A 17,691-nucleotide genomic window follows, 5' to 3' on the forward strand; every position below is an offset into this window, starting at 1 on the left:
TGTAGACTGCAAATTGACTGCAAGAAGCCCAAACAGATGTTCGACTAAAACAATTTCAAACCTGGCTTACATTTCTATACGACCACGTATCTCTCTATTATGCGGGAATACTTGGGAACAGATGTGAAATTAAAATCACTTAGAGCGGACTTTCCACACAACAAAAACATTATTCTGCTCAGAAAACTGTGGGGGCAAATAAAACCAGTGGGCCGCTGCAAGTTGGGGATCTGTTGTAGTGTTGTGGTGTTGTGGTGGTGTTGTAGTGGTGTTGTTGTGGCATTGTGGTGGTGTTGTAGTGTTGTGGTGTTGTTGTAGTGTATAATAAAGACATCAGACAAAACTCCGTCTATACATTTATTCTACAAGTGTTGAAGACAGATCTAATTCTCATCAACATTGACCGTCTGTAGACCTGTTGACAAAGGAAAGAAAAAGGTTTTAGCAACAGAGCGTGACAATAATAAACCTCTGTCTTCATCATCCTAGGACAGAAAAGATGATAAAACTAAATCTTTCATATTGGTGTATTAAGAACAGAACAGGGATATACAGTAACAGACTATCGTTGAGGATTCAGCACAATAAATGACACTCTAGAAAACCTATGAAGGCACATTTGGTATTAACTACGCCTCACCTTTGTATGTTGTGACAGGGACATACGTGACGAGTGTGTACAGTTTGTTTGGGGAATCTTCATCCTCATTGCGCTTCCTGGACAATCGTACCCTCATCCTGTATGGCACATTCCTGTAAATAACATAGTGAACGTTAGTCTCATCCTGTAAATAACACAGGTGAACATTAGTCTCATCCAGTACTGGAAGTGCCCCATTCAACTAATGGGCTTAGTGATTGTTTAACCAACTTAATATGGTTTGGGAAACACAAGTACAGTAATACCTGATTCATATGATAACAGGGTGTATTCACTAGACACCAAATGGAAGCAAACAGCAGAAATGGGGAGAAACCTCTGAACTTGTCCAATAGAAACCCCATGTTTACTGTTGCAAAACATTCTGCTACAGTGTGCACTAATGAATACACTCGATTAATCTTAAAACAGGCGTCTCATTAGTCCTTACTTGACGCCTTTGGTCCACACAGCCTTGTTCAGGCGGGTGTCGATGCGTACATCAGGAGTTCCCATCTCCTTCATGGCGAACTTGCGGATCTCTTTGAGAGCGCGAGGAGCTCTCCTCTTGAAGCTCCTGTAGAGAGAAGGAACGTTCTGATCAAGACCAGCCACGGGGGACTAACAAAAACTAGCCTACATCTTGAGGGACACCTGCCAATTTAGAGGAACAGCAGATTTGTCAACAGCCATGTGATGTCACACCATGCTCTGTGATGTAAATACTCCCATATGATGTCACACCATGCTCTGTGATGTAAATAATCCCATGTGATGTCACACCATGCTCTGTGTTGTAAATACTCCCATATGATGTCACACCAGACCATATCCTCTGGTACTGATGAAACACGACTTCAGGTGCAAATGACACAAGTGTTTTGAGGACGCTGAGCCAACATTGACCTGGCTTCTGTTGGTGAATTTGTCCATTTGCACCACAGTACTTACACTCCATGGATGCGCTTGTGGATGTTGACGGTGTATTCTCTGGTCACCACCTCATTGATGGCTGAACGCCCCTTCTTCTTCTCTCCCTTCTTGGTAGGAGCCATCTGAAAAGACAAACCGGGATGGTTCAAGTTGAGATTGTCCCATACAAAGTAAAACGCCAGAATTGCTAGGCTAACGTTAGCTAGCTAGCCAGGTACACTAACGTCCAAAACAGGAAAACATCCCTGCTCCACCGAAACAAAAATGGCTCATGAAAATGGCTAAATGTAACCATTAATTGGACTGCCTGTAGTTAGCTGGCAAAAAGTATATGTTATGTCTGATAGCTAGCATGTTACGGAGCCTGTGGTGTGCACGGTAACTAAAGTTCTGACTGTTTTTGTTAACTAAATGAATGCACAATACATCACAAACTCAAATCCGATTGACAATGAGGTACACAACTTTGGATTTGGACAATGAAAATATGTGTTTTATGCATAAATACTGCAGGATGGAGTTAGATTGTACGAGGACTATGAATGAGACAAACTCACTTTGGTGGGGAACTGTTGAAAAGGAAGGACCGGATATAGATCCGGCTGAATGTTGTCCGTAGAAAACAAGTATCTATGACAATGTTCCTACATCTTGTTGCCATGGTAACCATGAATGCTACACTGTATCGGTATGTGGTTAGCTTTATACATTGAAACATTACTAGTGCAGAAAAGGAAGCCTATTTCATTGATAACTTAGGACCAAAACCTGAACTGGGATAAACCGTCGAATTTTGCTATTAGTCTCTCAACTTTTAGCTATAACAATATGACAACGAATTATGTTAGAATTAATCCCCCGGTTGTTGAGTTTACCGACGTAAAAGCAGGGAAGGTTTACAAGACCACTGTCACGGTGACCAACACTGGAATTACCTCGAAAAGAATGAGACTGCTTGAACCCACATCAAAGGTGAAATCCTTTCTGCAGTGCTGCCTGTCAGCTGTCTTTGTGTGTAATACGTTAGTAAAGTTCAGAGCAACTTGTGCTTAGTTTTCATTGCGCTTTTGTCCTATTCTAACTTATAAACTCATTTTGATTGATGCAATACATTATTATACACTTTTGTTACTTCCACCCTTCATACTGCCCTGCCCCTCTCTACTTTAATTGTATCAACCCCATGTCCTAGCTGTTCAAATTCAGGGTGACAAACACAGAAGCCCCCATTGCTGCTGGATTGTCCCTGAGTGGCACTCTAGAGTTCAGGCCTGAGAAAGATGAGGATGTCTGTGACCGTCTGCTCCTTGTCCTGGAAGACAAAGCCATAGAGATCCCCCTCTTAGCGTAAGTAGAGTCATATATACACCTGTTATAACATCACTCATTCATGTAGTTGCTTTCTCGGGTTCCAACAGACATGTGCCTAGGCAATCTTCAATCTCATGTGCCTAGGCAATCTTCAGGTCTCATCCAAGGTTACTTATATTTGGGCTTTCCTGCAGGTTCTCCCCGGCGTGTTCTCTCACCATGGAATCTCTCGCTGATTTCGGCTCTGTGATGGCAAACAGTCAGGTGATCAGCAAAGAGGTGGAATTGACCAATCAGGGATCTGCTCCAGGTATTATGCTTTTGCCTCTCCCATTGAACCCACTTCTGTAAACTTGCATTGATTGATTTTAGTTGACATTTGCAGTAATCTAGCTGATTTATTTATGGTATATTTCTTATTGTTATATTAATTGATTGCTGTTCATGCCCTTGGCCTTGCTGAAGGATCTTTTCAGGTGCTGTATGATGGAGACCAGTCCATCAGGCTCTCTCCCAGCAGTGGCATCCTGCAGTCTGGCGCAACCCAGTGGCTGAAGGTGGAACTGTGCACTGACAGACCCACGAGGGTCAGAGAGGAGGCCCAGTAAGGAAACTAGAGACTATTGAACATCATCTTATACGCTCCACCGTATTCTGCTTAGTGTTACTTATGGTTCTTTGTTTGTGCATTTTGTGTGTGTTTATTGAGTTTCCTCCCTCCCTCCTTCCCTTTCTCTCAGGGTGAAGCTGCAGAACAGTAAGGACGTGGTCCTGAAGATCAGGGCTGATGTTTTGGAGCAGAGCCTGGAGCTCCAGGACCTAGAGGGGGACAGGTTGTCCTGCCTCCGCTTCGGACCCGTCTTCTTTGGGACGTCCCGGGTGGAAAAGGTGGTTCTGGTGAACAATGGACCACAGGCCTGCGACTGGATGGTGGTGCTGCAGGACGATGCTCCAGGGACAGAAATGGTACGCACACACAGAGATAAAACACAGACACACACATGAACCAACACACACAGAGAGAAAACACAGACACACACATGAACCAACACACACAGAGAGAAAACACAGACACACACATGAACCAACACACACAGAGAGAAAACACAGACACACACATGAACCAACACACACAGAGAGAAAACACAGACACACACATGCACCAACACACACAGAGAGAAAACACAGACACACACATGCACCAACACACACAGAGAGAAAACACAGACACACACATGCACCAACACACACACAGAGAAAACACAGACACACACACAGAGAAAACACAGACACACACATGCACCAACACACACAGAGAGAAAACACAGACACACACATGCACCAGCACACACAGAGAGAAAACACAGACACACACATGCACCAACACACACAGAGAGAAAACACAGACACACACATGCACCAACACACACAGAGAGAAAACACAGACACACACATGCACCAACACACACAGAGATAAAACACAGACACACACATGAACCAACACACACAGAGAGAAAACACAGACACACACATGAACCAACACACACAGAGAGAAAACACAGACACACACATGAACCAACACACACAGAGAGAAAACACAGACACACACATGAACCAACACACACAGAGAGAAAACACAGACACACACATGCACCAACACACACAGAGAGAAAACACAGACACACACATGCACCAACACACACAGAGAGAAAACACAGACACACACATGCACCAACACACACAGAGAGAAAACACAGACACACACATGCACCAACACACACAGAGAAAACACAGACACACACAGAGAAAACACAGACACACACATGCACCAACACACACAGAGAGAAAACACAGACACACACATGCACCAGCACACACAGAGAGAAAACACAGACACACACATGCACCAACACACAGAGAGAAAACACAGACACACACATGCACCAACACACACAGAGAGAAAACACAGACACACACATGCACCAACACACACAGAGAGAAAACACAGACACACACATGCACCAACACACACACAGAGAGAAAACACAGACACACACATGCACCAACACACACACAGAGAGAAAACACAGACACATTCCCTGGATGGGAGACCAGATGCTGCTGGAAGTGGTGTTGGAGGGCCAGTAGGAGGCACCCTTTCCTCTGATCTAAAAAAGAAATGCCCCAACACCCCAGGGCAGTGATTGGGGACATTGCCCTGTGTAGGGTGCTGTCTTTCGGATGGGACGTTAAAAGGGTGTCCTGACTCTGTGTGGTCACTAAAGATCCCATGGCACTTATTGTACAAGTAGGGGTGTTAACCCCGGTGTCCTGACTAAATTCCCAATCTGGTCTTCATACCATCATGGCCACCTAATCATCCCCAGTTTACAATTGTCTCATTCATTTCCCCCTCCTCTCCCCTGTAACTATTCCTCAGGTCGTTGCTGTAGATGAGAATGTGTTCTCAGTCAATGTAGCTGGTAAAATTATGTTAAATACATTTTGTTGACATATTTCACACTGCAACTATACTAAACTGTGTTTTTATATCCCTATCGTTAGGCCTGATACACTTTTGTATTGCTGTGTGTGTGTGTGTGTGTCTGTGTGTGTGTGTGTGTGTGTGTGTCTGTGTCTGCGTGTCTGTGTGTGTCTGTGCCTGTGTGTGTGTCTGCGTGTCTGTGTGTGTTTGTCTGTGTGTGTCTGTCTGTGTGTGTGTCTGTGCCTGTGTGTGTGTCTGTGCCTGTGTGTGTGTCTGCGTGTGTGTGTTTCATCAGGGCTTTGACCTCCAGAGGAGTACAGACGCAGCGCTGCTAGAGAGGAGTGTTCGTAACAGGGCCACCGCTGTGGATCCCTCCACTGTGATCTCCTGTGTGCCCAATGAGGGACGACTGAGACCCTACGACAGAACTACTCTGTGGGTCTGCTTCCGTCCTGTCAGCAGAAGGTATCCAGCCCTCCTGTGTGTGTGTCTATGTGGGGGTATAATTTTACCTTTATTTAACCAGGCAAGTCAGTTAAGAACACATTCTTATTTTCAATGACGGCCTGGGAACAGTGGGTTAACTGCCTGTTCAGGGGCAGAACGACAGATTTGTACCTTGTCAGCTCGGGGGTTTGAACTCGCAACCTTCCGGTTACTAGTCCAACGCTCTAACCACTAGGCTACGCTGCCGCCCGTGTAAATGTGTGTAAAGACATTATAACAGGCAGTATATAATGGTTGTTCTGTTCTTCAGAAGGAGCAGGGAGGAGCAGAAGACCAGTGGGGCCTCAGCAGCAGCCAGTAAACAAGACTTCTCCCTCTTCCTCAAGTTCCACACGGTGGGAAGTAAAGATGGCTTCAACCAGCAGCAGCAGCAGCACTCCACTGTACCTCCACACAATGGTACAGCAAGCCTCAGTCTGTTCCTTACCAATAGCAGGAACAACATGCTGCAATTTAACAGTGTATATTATATCATTAGCATAAACAACAATTGAAGCCATTCTCTGGTGAGGGGTACTGACTGACATGTGTACAACAGCTATAACAGAAGTGTTGTGCTTGATCTGGGACTGTCTTGTACTTGACCCCTGACCTCTCTGACCTCTAAGCCCTGACCTCTATCCCCAGGTTACTGTGTGGAGCTGGCGGTGACTGGCTCAGCCCTCCCTGTCTCCCTGGTGCCCAGCCCCGGCCACAGCTTCAGCTTCCAGCAGTGTCTGATGGGAGAGCGTGTGGACGTCCTGTGTGTGCTCCACAACCTCTCCCCTCATCTCCCTGTCACCTTCAAGTTCCGAAAGATGGCCAACTTCATCACTGACCCTCCTAGTGGAACCATCTCCCCAGGGCAGAGCCAGGTAGATAGATGGTTAACTTCATCAGTGACCCTCCTAGTGGAACCATCTCCCCAGGGCAGAGCCAGGTAGATAGATGGTTAACTTCATCAGTGACCCTCCTAGTGGAACCATCTCCCCAGGGCAGAGCCAGGTAGATAGATGGTTAACTTCATCAGTGACCCTCCTAGTGGAACCATCTCCCCAGGGCAGAGCCAGGTAGATAGATGGTTAACTTCATCAGTGACCCTCCTAGTGGGACCATCTCCCCAGGGCAGAGCCAGGTAGATAGATGGTTAACTTCATCAGTGACCCTCCTAGTGGAACCATCTCCCCAGGGCAGAGCCAGGTAGATAGATGGTTAACTTCATCAGTGACCCTCCTAGTGGAACCATCTCCCCAGGGCAGAGCCAGGTAGATAGATGGTCAACTTCATCAGTGACCCTCCTAGTGGAACCATCTCCCCAGGGCAGAGCCAGGTAGATAGATGGTTAACTTCATCAGTGACCCTCCTAGTGGAACCATCTCCTCAGGACAGAGCCAGGTAGATAGATGGTTAACTTCATCAGTGACCCTCCTAGTGGGACCATCTCCCCAGGGCAGAGCCAGGTAGATAGATGGTTAACTTCATCAGTGACCCTCCTAGTGGAACCATCTCCCCAGGGCAGAGCCAGGTAGATAGATGGTTACCTTCATCAGTGACCCCACTAGTGGGACCATCTCCTCAGGGCAGAGCCAGGTAGATAGATGGTTAACTTCATCAGTGACCCACCTAGTGGGACCATCTCCCCAGGGCAGAGCCAGGTAGATAGATGGTTAACTTCATCAGTGACCCCACTAGTGGGACCATCTCCCCAGGGCAGAGCCAGGTAGATAGATGGTTAACTTCATCAGTGACCCCACTAGTGGGACCATCTCCCCAGGGCAGAGCCAGGTAGACAGCCCTGGTCCAGGCTCAGATGGTTCCTTATTTTGGCCAGATTAAAGTAGTCCACTATACAGAGTGCCTGGGCCCTAAAGTTGTACATCATATAGGAAATAGGAGCCATTTTGGAGACAACCCCAGTCTCCTCCAAGCATCCTCTCTGACGGAACAGACAGAGAGGATGAATTATCAATATCATCCATATCCTCCCTGAGGCTGACAGAAAGTTGATCAGAATCATCGATCTGTGTTTTTGTCCAGGACGTGGTGCTGTCCTTCGCCCCCCACCAGATGGGGACGTTCAAAGTGAAACAGGTGCTGGAGGTGCTGGGTCAGGTGGTACACCTGGAGCCCTCCTCCATCAAGCTCCGCCTCCGCAGCTTCCACACCATCACCCTGCAACTGTCAGCCGTTTGCCGGGCGGAGGCCGCATACGAGACACCCAAACTCAACCCCGGTGAGACCCAACACCACCCCCTGCACACAGCCGGCACACTGAACCCCTCACTGCCCTGTCCTCTGATCTCCTTCCCATACTGTATAGTTCACACTGAACCCCTCACTGCCCTGTCCTCTGATCTCCTTCCCATACTGTATAGTTCACACTGAACCCCTCACTGCCCTGTCCCATACTGTATAGTTCACACTGAACCCCTCACTGCCCTGTCCCATACTGTATAGTTCACACTGAACCCCTCACTGCCCTGTCCCATACTGAATAGTTCACACTGAACCCCTCACTGACCTGTCCTCTGATCTCCTTCCCATACTGTATAGTTCACACTGAACCCCTCACTGCCCTGTCCCATACTGTATAGTTCACACTGAACCCCTCACTGCCCTGTCCCATACTGTATAGTTCACACTGAACCCCTCACTGCCCTGTCCCATACTGTATAGTTCACACTGAACCCCTCACTGCCCTGTCCCATACTGTATAGTTCACACTAACCCCTCACTGCCCTGTCCTCTGATCTCACTGCCCTGTCCTCTGATCTCCTTCCCATACTGTATAGTTCACACTGAACCCCTCACTGCCCTGTCCCATAATGTATAGTTCACACTAACCCCTCACTGCCCTGTCCTCTGATCTCCTTCCCATACTGTATAGTTCACACTGAACCCCTCACTGCCCTGTCCCATACGGTATAGTTCACACTGAACCCCTCACTGCCCTGTCCTCTGATCTCCTTCAAATACTGTATAGTTCACACTGAACCCCTCACTGCCCTGTCCCATACTGTATAGTTCACACTAACCCCTCACTGCCCTGTCCTCTGATCTCCTTTCCATACTGTATAGTTCACACTGAACCCCTCACTGCCCTGTCCCATACTGTATAGTTCACACTGAACCCCTCACTGCCCTGTCCTCTGATCTCCTTCCCATACTGTATAGTTCACACTAACCCCTCACTGCCCTGTCCCATACTGTATAGTTCACACTGAACCCCTCACTGCCCTGTCCCATACTGTATAGTTCACACTGAACCCCTCACTGCCCTGTCCCATACTGTATAGTTCACACTGAACCCCTCACTGCCCTGTCCCATACTGTATAGTTCACACTGAACCCCTCACTGCCCTGTCCCATACTGAATAGTTCACACTGAACCCCTCACTGCCCTGTCCTCTGATCTCCTTTCCATACTGTATAGTTCACACTGAACCCCTCACTGCCCTGTCCTCTGATCTCCTTCCCATACTGTATAGTTCACACTAACCCCTCACTGCCCTGTCCCATACTGTATAGTTCACACTGAACCCCTCACTGCCCTGTCCCATACTGTATAGTTCACACTGAACCCCTCACTGCCCTGTCCCATACTGAATAGTTCACACTGAACCCCTCACTGCCCTGTCCTCTGATCTCCTTTCCATACTGTATAGTTCACACTGAACCCCTCACTGCCCTGTCCTCTGATCTCCTTTCCATACTGTATAGTTCTTCAAAGTATTGTCTGGCATTCTATCTTCAACCTGTTATTGGACCCTCCCAGTCATTGTTTTGTCTGTGATGTATCAGGAATCACCCCGGCTGTGACCAATGAGACAGGCCAGTATGCCCGGGTGCCCTCCAGTGAGCTGGGCAGGTGTGTGGGATTGGTGCGGGCAGCTGTCCACAGCACGGCCAAGACCCGGCTCCACAGCCACGGTCAGAGCCAGAGCCACCGTAGGAACCAGAGTCTAGACGGTCGCCGGCGAGAGCTACTGGCCTTCCCCAACGACAGGGCCTGCAGCATCCGCCCTGCCTCTCCAGACACCACCTACAGGTCATCTGAGTTATACAACAGAGAGTGTCTGCCATGGCACCCTGTGACCTATTCCAGAGACGTATCAGTACTACTAACAGTAATGATGGAAATAGTATCAGTACTACTAACAGTAATGATGGAAATAGTATCAGTACTACTAATAGTAATGATGGAAATAGTATCAGTACTACTAACAGTAATGATGGAAATAGTATCAGTACTACTAACAGTAATGATGGAAATAGTATCAGTACTACTAACAGTAATGATGGAAATAGTATCAGTACTACTAACAGTAATGATGGAAATAGTATCAGTACTACTAATAGCAATGATGGAAATAGTATCAGTACTAACTAATAGTAATGATGGAAATAGTATCAGTACTACTAATAGTAATGATGGAAATAGTATCAGTACTACTAATAGTAATGATGGAAATAGTATCAGTACTACTAATAGTAATGATGGAAATAGTATCAGTACTACTAATAGTAATGATGGAAATAGTATCAGTACTACTAATAGTAATGATGGAAATAGTATCAGTACTACTAATAGTAATGATGGAAATAGTATCAGTACTACTAATAGTAATGATGGAAATAGTATCAGTACTACTAATAGTAATGATGGAAATAGTATCAGTACTACTAATAGTAATGATGGAAATAGTATCAGTGCAGTCAGGTTTGCAGGGACCTGCTAACCAGATCAAATCTAATTCTATTGGTCACATAGAATGTTAATGCGAGTGTAGTGAAATGCTTGTGCTTCTAGTTCCGACAGTGCAGTAATATGTAACAAGTATTCTAACAATTCCACAACAACTACCTTATACACACAAATCTAAGTAAAGGGATGGAATAAGAATATGTACATATAAATATATGGATGAGCGATAACCGAGTGTAATAGGGAAGATGCAATAGATGGTATAAGATACAGTATATACATATGAGATGAGTAATGGAAGATATGTAAACATTATTAAAGTGGCATTATTAAAGTGCCCAGATGTCTGGGCAGTCAGTGCAGTTGGTTTACAATTTGCATCCGTGTTCCTGTAAAGTCCTATGTAGCCCCTATGTTCTGTAAAGACCTACGTAGCCCCTATGTTCTGTAAAGTCCTATGTAACCCCTGTGTTCTGTAAAGACCTATGTAACCCCTATGTTCTGTAAAGTCCTATGTAACCCCTATGTTCTCTAATGTCCTATGTAGCCCCTATGTTCTCTAATGCCCCTATGTTCTGTAAAGACCTATATAGCCCATATGTTCTGTAAAGTCCTATGTAGCCCCTATGTTCTGTAAAGTCCTATGTAGCCCCTATGTTCTGTAAAGTCCTATGTAGCCCCTATGTTCTGTAAAGTCCTATGTAACCCCTATGTTCTGTAAAGTCCTATGTAGCCTCTATGTTCTGTAAAGTCCTATGTAGCCCCTATGTTCTGTAAAGTCCTATGTAGCCCCTATGTTCTGTAAAGTCCTATGTAGCCCCTATGTTCTGTAAAGTCCTATGTAGTCCCTATGTTCTCTAATGTCCTATGTAGCCCCTATGTTCTGTAAAGTCCTATATAGCCCCTATGTTCTCTAATGTCCTATGTAGCCCCTATGTTCTGTAAAGTCCTATGTAGCCCCTATGTTCTGTAAAGTCCTATGTAGCCCCTATGTTCTGCCTATGAACTCTTATGAACTGCTTATATCGTCTCCCTCCACCCAGGACCATCTTCACGCGGGTGGAGCGTTACCGCTATGAGGACCCTGACTTTTCCTTCACGGAGGAGGAGGAGCAGCAGAGACAGAGACACAGAGATCACTACCTAGCCTTCATCAGGAGCCTGCGAAAGACACGCTTGCAGAAAACCACTGCGAGGTAGACAGAGTGGGATGTGTGTTCTGTATGTTGTAATCTTGGCACCCACAACCAAAGAGCTACCCAGTAAGCAAAATGACCCTGAAAAGACTTGACATTACATACATTTCAGGTGCTGAAAAGAATAAGAAATAATTAAAGAGCAGCAGTAAATAACAATAGCGGGGCTGTATACAGGGGTACCGGTACAGAGTCAATGTAGAGGCTATATACAGAGGATACCGGTACAGAGTCAATGTGGAGGCTATATACAGGGGGTACTGGTACAGAGTCAATGTGGAGGCTATATACAGAGGGTACCGGTACAGAGTCAATGTGGAGGCTATATACAGGGGGTACCGGTACAGAGTCAATGTGGAGGCTGTATACAGGGGGTACTGGTACAGAGTCAATGTGGAGGCTATATACAGAGGGTACCGGTACAGAGTCAATGTGGAGGCTATATACAGGGGTACCGGTACAGAGTCAATGTGGAGGCTATATACAGAGGGTACCGGTACAGAGTCAATGTGGAGGCTATATACAGGGGGTACCGGTACAGAGTCAATGTGGAGGCTATATACAGAGGGTACTGGTACAGAGTCAATGTGGAGGCTATATACAGGGGGTACCGGTACAGAGTCAATGTGGAGGCTATATACAGGGGGTACTGGTACAGAGTCAATGTGGAGGCTATATACAGGGGGTACCGGTACAGAGTCAATGTGGAGGCTATATACAGAGGGTACTGGTACAGAGTCAATGTGGAGGCTATATACAGGGGGTACCGGTACAGAGTCAATGTGGAGGCTATATACAGGGGGTACTGGTACAGAGTCAATGTGGAGGCTATATACAGGGGTACCGGTACAGAGTCAATGTGGAGGCTATATACAGAGGATACTGGTACAGAGTCAATGTGGAGGCTATATACAGGGGGTACCGGTACAGAGTCAATGTGGAGGCTGTATACAGGGGGTACCGGTACAGAGTCAATGTGGAGGCTGTATACAAGGGGTACTGGTACAGACTCAATGTGGAGGCTGTATACAGGGGGTACCGGTACAGACTCAATGTGGAGGCTATATACAGGGGGTACCGGTACAGAGTCAATGTGGAGGCTATATACAGGGGGTACCGGTACAGACTCAATGTGGAGGCTATATACAGGGGGTACCGGTACAGAGTCAATGTGGAGGCTATATACAGGGGGTACCGGTACAGAGTCAATGTGGAGGCTGTATACAAGGGGTACCGGCACAGACTAAATGTGGAGGCTGTATACAGGGGGTACCGGTACAGACTCAATGTGGAGGCTATATACAGGGGGTACCGGTACAGAGTCAATGTGGAGGCTGTATACAAGGGGTACCGGCACAGGGTCAATGTGGAGGCTGTATACAAGGGGTACCGGCACAGAGTCAATGTGGAGGCTGTATACAGGGGGTACCGGTACAGACTCAATGTGGAGGCTATATACAGGGGGTACCGGCACAGAGTCAATGTGGAGGCTGTATACAAGGGGTACCGGCACAGAGTCAATGTGTGGGGGCACCCGTGTCGAGGTAATTGAGGTAATATGTACATGTAGGTAGAGTTATTAAAGTGCCTATGCATAGATAATAACAGAGAGTAGCAGCAGCGTAGAAGAGGTGATGCAACCACTCAGGATGCTCTCAATGGTGCAGCTGTAAAACCTTTTGAGGATCTGAGGACCCATGTCAAATCTTTTCAGTCTCCTTAGGGGGAATGGGTTTTGTCGTGCCCTCTTCACGACTGTCTTGGTGTGTTTGGACCATGTTAGTTTGTTGGTGATGTGGACGCCAAGGAACTTGAAGCTCTCAACCTGTTCCACTAAAGCCCTGTCAATGAGAATGGGGGTGTGCCCGGTCCTCCTTTTCCTGTAGTCCACAATCATCTCCTTTGTCTTGATCACGTTGAGGGAGAGGTTGTTGTCCTGGTACCACACTGCCAGGTCTCTGACCTCCTCCCTATAGGCTGTCTCATCGTTGTCGGTGATCAGGCCTATCACTGTTGTGTAAATCAGCAAACTCATTGATGGTGTTGGAGTCGTGCCTGGCCGTGCAGTCATGAGTGAACAGTGAGTACAGCAAGGGACTGAGCACGCATCCCAGAGGGGCCCCTGTGTTGAGGATCAGCGTGGCGGATGTGTTGTTACCTACCCTTACCACCTGGGGCGGCCTGTCAGGAAGTCCAGGATCCAGTTGCAGAGGGAGGTGTTTAGTCCCAGGGTCCTTAGCTTAGTGATGAGCTTTGAGGGCACTATGATGTTGAACGCTGAGCTGTAGTCAATGAACAGCATTTTCACATAGGTGTTCCTTTTGTCCAGGTGTGAAAGGGCAGTGTGGAGTGCAATAGAGATTGCATCATCTGTGGATCTGTTGGTGCGGTATGCAAAGTGGAGTGGGTCTAGGTGTTGATGTGAGCCATGACCAGCCTTTCAAAGCATTTCACGCCGGACGGCAAAGAAACACCTTATATTCTGACGTTGAAAATGCGTATTTTCTGGATGTTGAAAATGTGTAATTTACAGACTTTGAAAATATGTGCATGTATTTTTCAGTCATTGATTCTATGGACAAATTTCTGCACATTATCAATGAAGTAAGCATGACTGTATATCACAATAACATAGGAATTAGGAACCAACTGAAGATTGTTATTTATTAATGCTCCCATCAGTCACATTCACTTATGTTAGATTTTTCAAAAGCTTTAAAACTGGCATCAATGATGTTCAAAATAGTCTAACATACTGAATGAACTAACAGGCCACTTCAACTACAATAACATTCTCAGTAACGGTTACACATTTTCTTTATGTTCTTGCTATGACTGTGATATGCTGTCCTTTATCTACCTTGATTGAATGCACTGACTGCCAGTCACTCTGGATAAGAGCGTCTGCTGAATGACCAAAATGTAAATGTTGAAAGCAAACACTTGCAAAGAATGCTGGGTATTATTCAAATGAGCAGAGCGCGCCTCCTCACCAGCTTCGCCCAGTCACGTGACGGGCCATACCCCAGTGCAACCTGGCCAGTTTAATAAAATCCCCTCAATATGTGCTGTAGGCTGACAACAAGGCGGTATCTGACGATGTTTTCCATATGTATGCTCAGGCTGCTTGGTGAGGTGGAGGACAACATAGACATTGGGCTCCGGCCTGCTGCAGGACTCCTCACCCCCCAGCTCTCTCTGAGGGACCTGGAGTCCAATCACAGCCAGGAGGGGCATAGCGTCGACCAGGGACATAGCCAGCTATTGACCACCTGTATGCTGGCTGCCATGGAGACCAGGTCCAGATTCAGACAGGTATGGCAGGTAAAGCAGGGTGTTTAAAGTCTCTGGTAAACCATTTTTCATGGGTCCTTTTATCCTTTTTATTGTCCCTTTATCATTCTGTATCTGGTGTTTCCTGACTGTCTGCAATCCCCTCCCTTTATCATTCTGTATCTGGTGTTTCCTGACTGACTGTCTGCAATCCCCTCCCTTTATCATTCTGTATCTGGTGTTTCCTGACTGTCTGCAATCCCCTCCCTTTATCATTCTGTATCTGGTGTTTCCTGACTGTCTGCAATCCCCCCCCTTTATCATTCTGTATCTGGTGTTTCCTGACTGACTGTCTGCAATCCCCTCCCTTTATCATTCTGTATCTGGTGTTTCCTGACTGTCTGCAATCCCCTCCCTTTATCATTCTGTATCTGGTGTTTCCTGACTGTCTGCAATCCCCCCCCTTTATCATTCTGTATCTGGTGTTTCCTGACTGTCTGCAATCCCCTCCCTTTATCATTCTGTATCTGGTGTTTCCTGACTGACTGTCTGCAATCCCTCCCTTTATCATTCTGTATCTGGTGTTTCCTGACTGTCTGCAATCCCCTCCCTTTATCATTCTGTACCTGGTGTTTCCTGACTGTCTGCAATCCCCTCCCTTTATCATTCTGTACCTGGTGTTTCCTGACTGACTGTCTGCAATCCCCTCCCTTTATCATTCTGTATCTGGTGTTTCCTGACTGTCTGCAATCCCCTCCCTTTATCATTCTGTATCTGGTGTTTCCTGACTGACTGTCTGCAATCCCCTCCCTTTATCATTCTGTATCTGGTGTTTCCTGACTGTCTGCAATCCCCTCCCCTTTATCATTCTGTATCTGGTGTTTCCTGACTGACTGTCTGCAATCCCCTCCCCTTTATCATTCTGTATCTGGTGTTTCCTGACTGTCTGCAATCCCCTCCCTTTATCATTCTGTACCTGGTGTTTCCTGACTGTCTGCAATGCCCTCCCTTTATCATTCTGTATCTGGTGTTTCCTGACTGTCTGCCATCCCCTCCCTTTATCATTCTGTATCTGGTGTTTCCTGACTGTCTGCAATCCCCTCCCTTTATCATTCTGTATCTGGTGTTTCCTGACTGACTGTCTGCAATCCCCTCCCTTTATCATTCTGTATCTGGTGTTTCCTGACTGTCTGCAATCCCCTCCCTTTATCATTCTGTATCTGGTGTTTCCTGTCTGTCTGTCTGCAATCCCCTCCCCTTTATCATTCTGTATCTGGTGTTTCCTGACTGTCTGCAATCCCCTCCCTTTATCATTCTGTATCTGGTGTTTCCTGACTGTCTGCAATCCCCTCCCTTTATCATTCTGTATCTGGTGTTTCCTGACTGACTGTCTGCAATCCCCTCCCTTTATCATTCTGTATCTGGTGTTTCCTGACTGTCTGCAATCCCCTCCCTTTATCATTCTGTATCTGGTGTTTCTGGTGTTTACTGACTGACTGTCTGCAATCCCCTCCCTTTATCATTCTGTATCTGGTGTTTCCTGACTGACTGTCTGCAATCCCCTCCCTTTATCATTCTGTATCTGGTGTTTCCTGACTGTCTGCAATCCCCTCCCTTTATCATTCTGTATCTGGTGTTTCCTGACTGACTGTCTGCAATCCCCTCCCTTTATCATTCTGTATCTAGTGTTTCCTAACTGTCTGCAATCCCCTCCCTTTATCATTCTGTATCTGGTGTTTCCTGACTGTCTGCAATCCCCCCCTTTATCATTCTGTATCTGGTGTTTCCTGACTGTCTGCCATCCCCTCCTTTTATCATTCTGTATCTGGTGTTTCCTGACTGTCTGCAATCCCCTCCCTTTATCATTCTGTATCTGGTGTTTCCTGACTGACTGTCTGCAATCCCCTCCCTTTATCATTCTGTATCTGGTGTTTCCTGACTGACTGTCTGCAATCCCCTCCCTTTATCATTCTGTATCTGGTGTTTCCTGACTGACTGTATGGAATTCCTCTGTCTCTATCATTCTGTATCTGACTGTATGGAATTCCTCTGTCTCTATCATTCTGTATCTGACTGTATGGAATTCCTCTGTCTCTATCATTCTGTATCTGACTGTATGGAATTCCTCTGTCTCTATCATTCTGTATCTGACTGTATGGAATTCCTCTGTCTCTATCATTCTGTATCTGACTGTATGGAATTCCTCTGTCTCGATCATTCTTTAACCCTCTGCTGTCCAGGTGACAGAGGGCATCAATGCACTACCCTCCACCAACCAGGAGGTGGCAGACTGCAGTCGCACCCTGACAGTTCAGCAGCTCCACCAAGTAGTCATAGGTGAAACGCATGCAGTCTTTGTTTGCATTAGGAATCTTAAGCCCTCTTGTCCCTCCCATGGCTGATGAAGAGAATATTCACAAAAGTAGCATTTTAAAGATGTGAATCAGAGTTTGGTTTCCCCTCCTCCTTCCAGGCCCGTCCTTAATAGATTTTGGTGAGGTGTGTGTGGCCTCAGTGTGTGTGAGGAACCTGGACCTGGTGAACAACCTGCAGGTGTATGTGTGGGTGCAGCTGGAGTTAGACTGCTGTCCTGAGCTGCAGCGCTCCAGCCCCCTGTCCCACGTCCTGCCTCCCCTCTCCAGAGCCACCCTGCCCCTCGTCT

General features: G+C 46.6%; 2 protein-coding genes across 2 annotated transcripts in view; one reads left to right on the forward strand and one right to left on the reverse strand.

Annotated features, from left to right (window-relative positions):
- Positions 1 to 343: 343 nt before the first annotated feature.
- Positions 344 to 2,179, reverse strand: LOC124008376 (60S ribosomal protein L31-like). Its single transcript, XM_046319607.1, has 5 exons — positions 2,131 to 2,179; positions 1,592 to 1,695; positions 1,092 to 1,217; positions 641 to 753; positions 344 to 415 (listed from the first exon to the last, which is right to left on the reverse strand). Exons 2-5 carry the CDS (start codon positions 1,693 to 1,695, stop codon positions 384 to 386), a joined length of 375 nt encoding a protein of 124 aa, XP_046175563.1. The 5' UTR covers positions 2,131 to 2,179; the 3' UTR covers positions 344 to 383.
- Positions 2,159 to 17,691, forward strand: part of LOC124008069 (cilia- and flagella-associated protein 47-like) — a 16,279-nt gene continuing 746 nt past the window's right edge. The window contains exons 1-14 of the mRNA XM_046318972.1: positions 2,159 to 2,545; positions 2,766 to 2,920; positions 3,079 to 3,194; positions 3,350 to 3,488; positions 3,625 to 3,850; positions 5,665 to 5,834; positions 6,127 to 6,275; positions 6,504 to 6,730; positions 7,893 to 8,088; positions 9,657 to 9,903; positions 11,604 to 11,756; positions 14,879 to 15,071; positions 17,270 to 17,366; positions 17,503 to 17,691. The exon at positions 17,503 to 17,691 is cut by the window's right edge and continues 31 nt beyond it. Coding sequence (XP_046174928.1) covers positions 2,402 to 2,545; positions 2,766 to 2,920; positions 3,079 to 3,194; positions 3,350 to 3,488; positions 3,625 to 3,850; positions 5,665 to 5,834; positions 6,127 to 6,275; positions 6,504 to 6,730; positions 7,893 to 8,088; positions 9,657 to 9,903; positions 11,604 to 11,756; positions 14,879 to 15,071; positions 17,270 to 17,366; positions 17,503 to 17,691 — 2,401 coding nt within the window. The 5' untranslated portion in view covers positions 2,159 to 2,401. The remainder of the gene's footprint in view (positions 2,546 to 2,765; positions 2,921 to 3,078; positions 3,195 to 3,349; positions 3,489 to 3,624; positions 3,851 to 5,664; positions 5,835 to 6,126; positions 6,276 to 6,503; positions 6,731 to 7,892; positions 8,089 to 9,656; positions 9,904 to 11,603; positions 11,757 to 14,878; positions 15,072 to 17,269; positions 17,367 to 17,502) is intronic.

This window comes from Oncorhynchus gorbuscha, linkage group LG21, assembly GCF_021184085.1.
Source record: "Oncorhynchus gorbuscha isolate QuinsamMale2020 ecotype Even-year linkage group LG21, OgorEven_v1.0, whole genome shotgun sequence".
Lineage (NCBI taxonomy): Eukaryota > Metazoa > Chordata > Actinopteri > Salmoniformes > Salmonidae > Oncorhynchus > Oncorhynchus gorbuscha.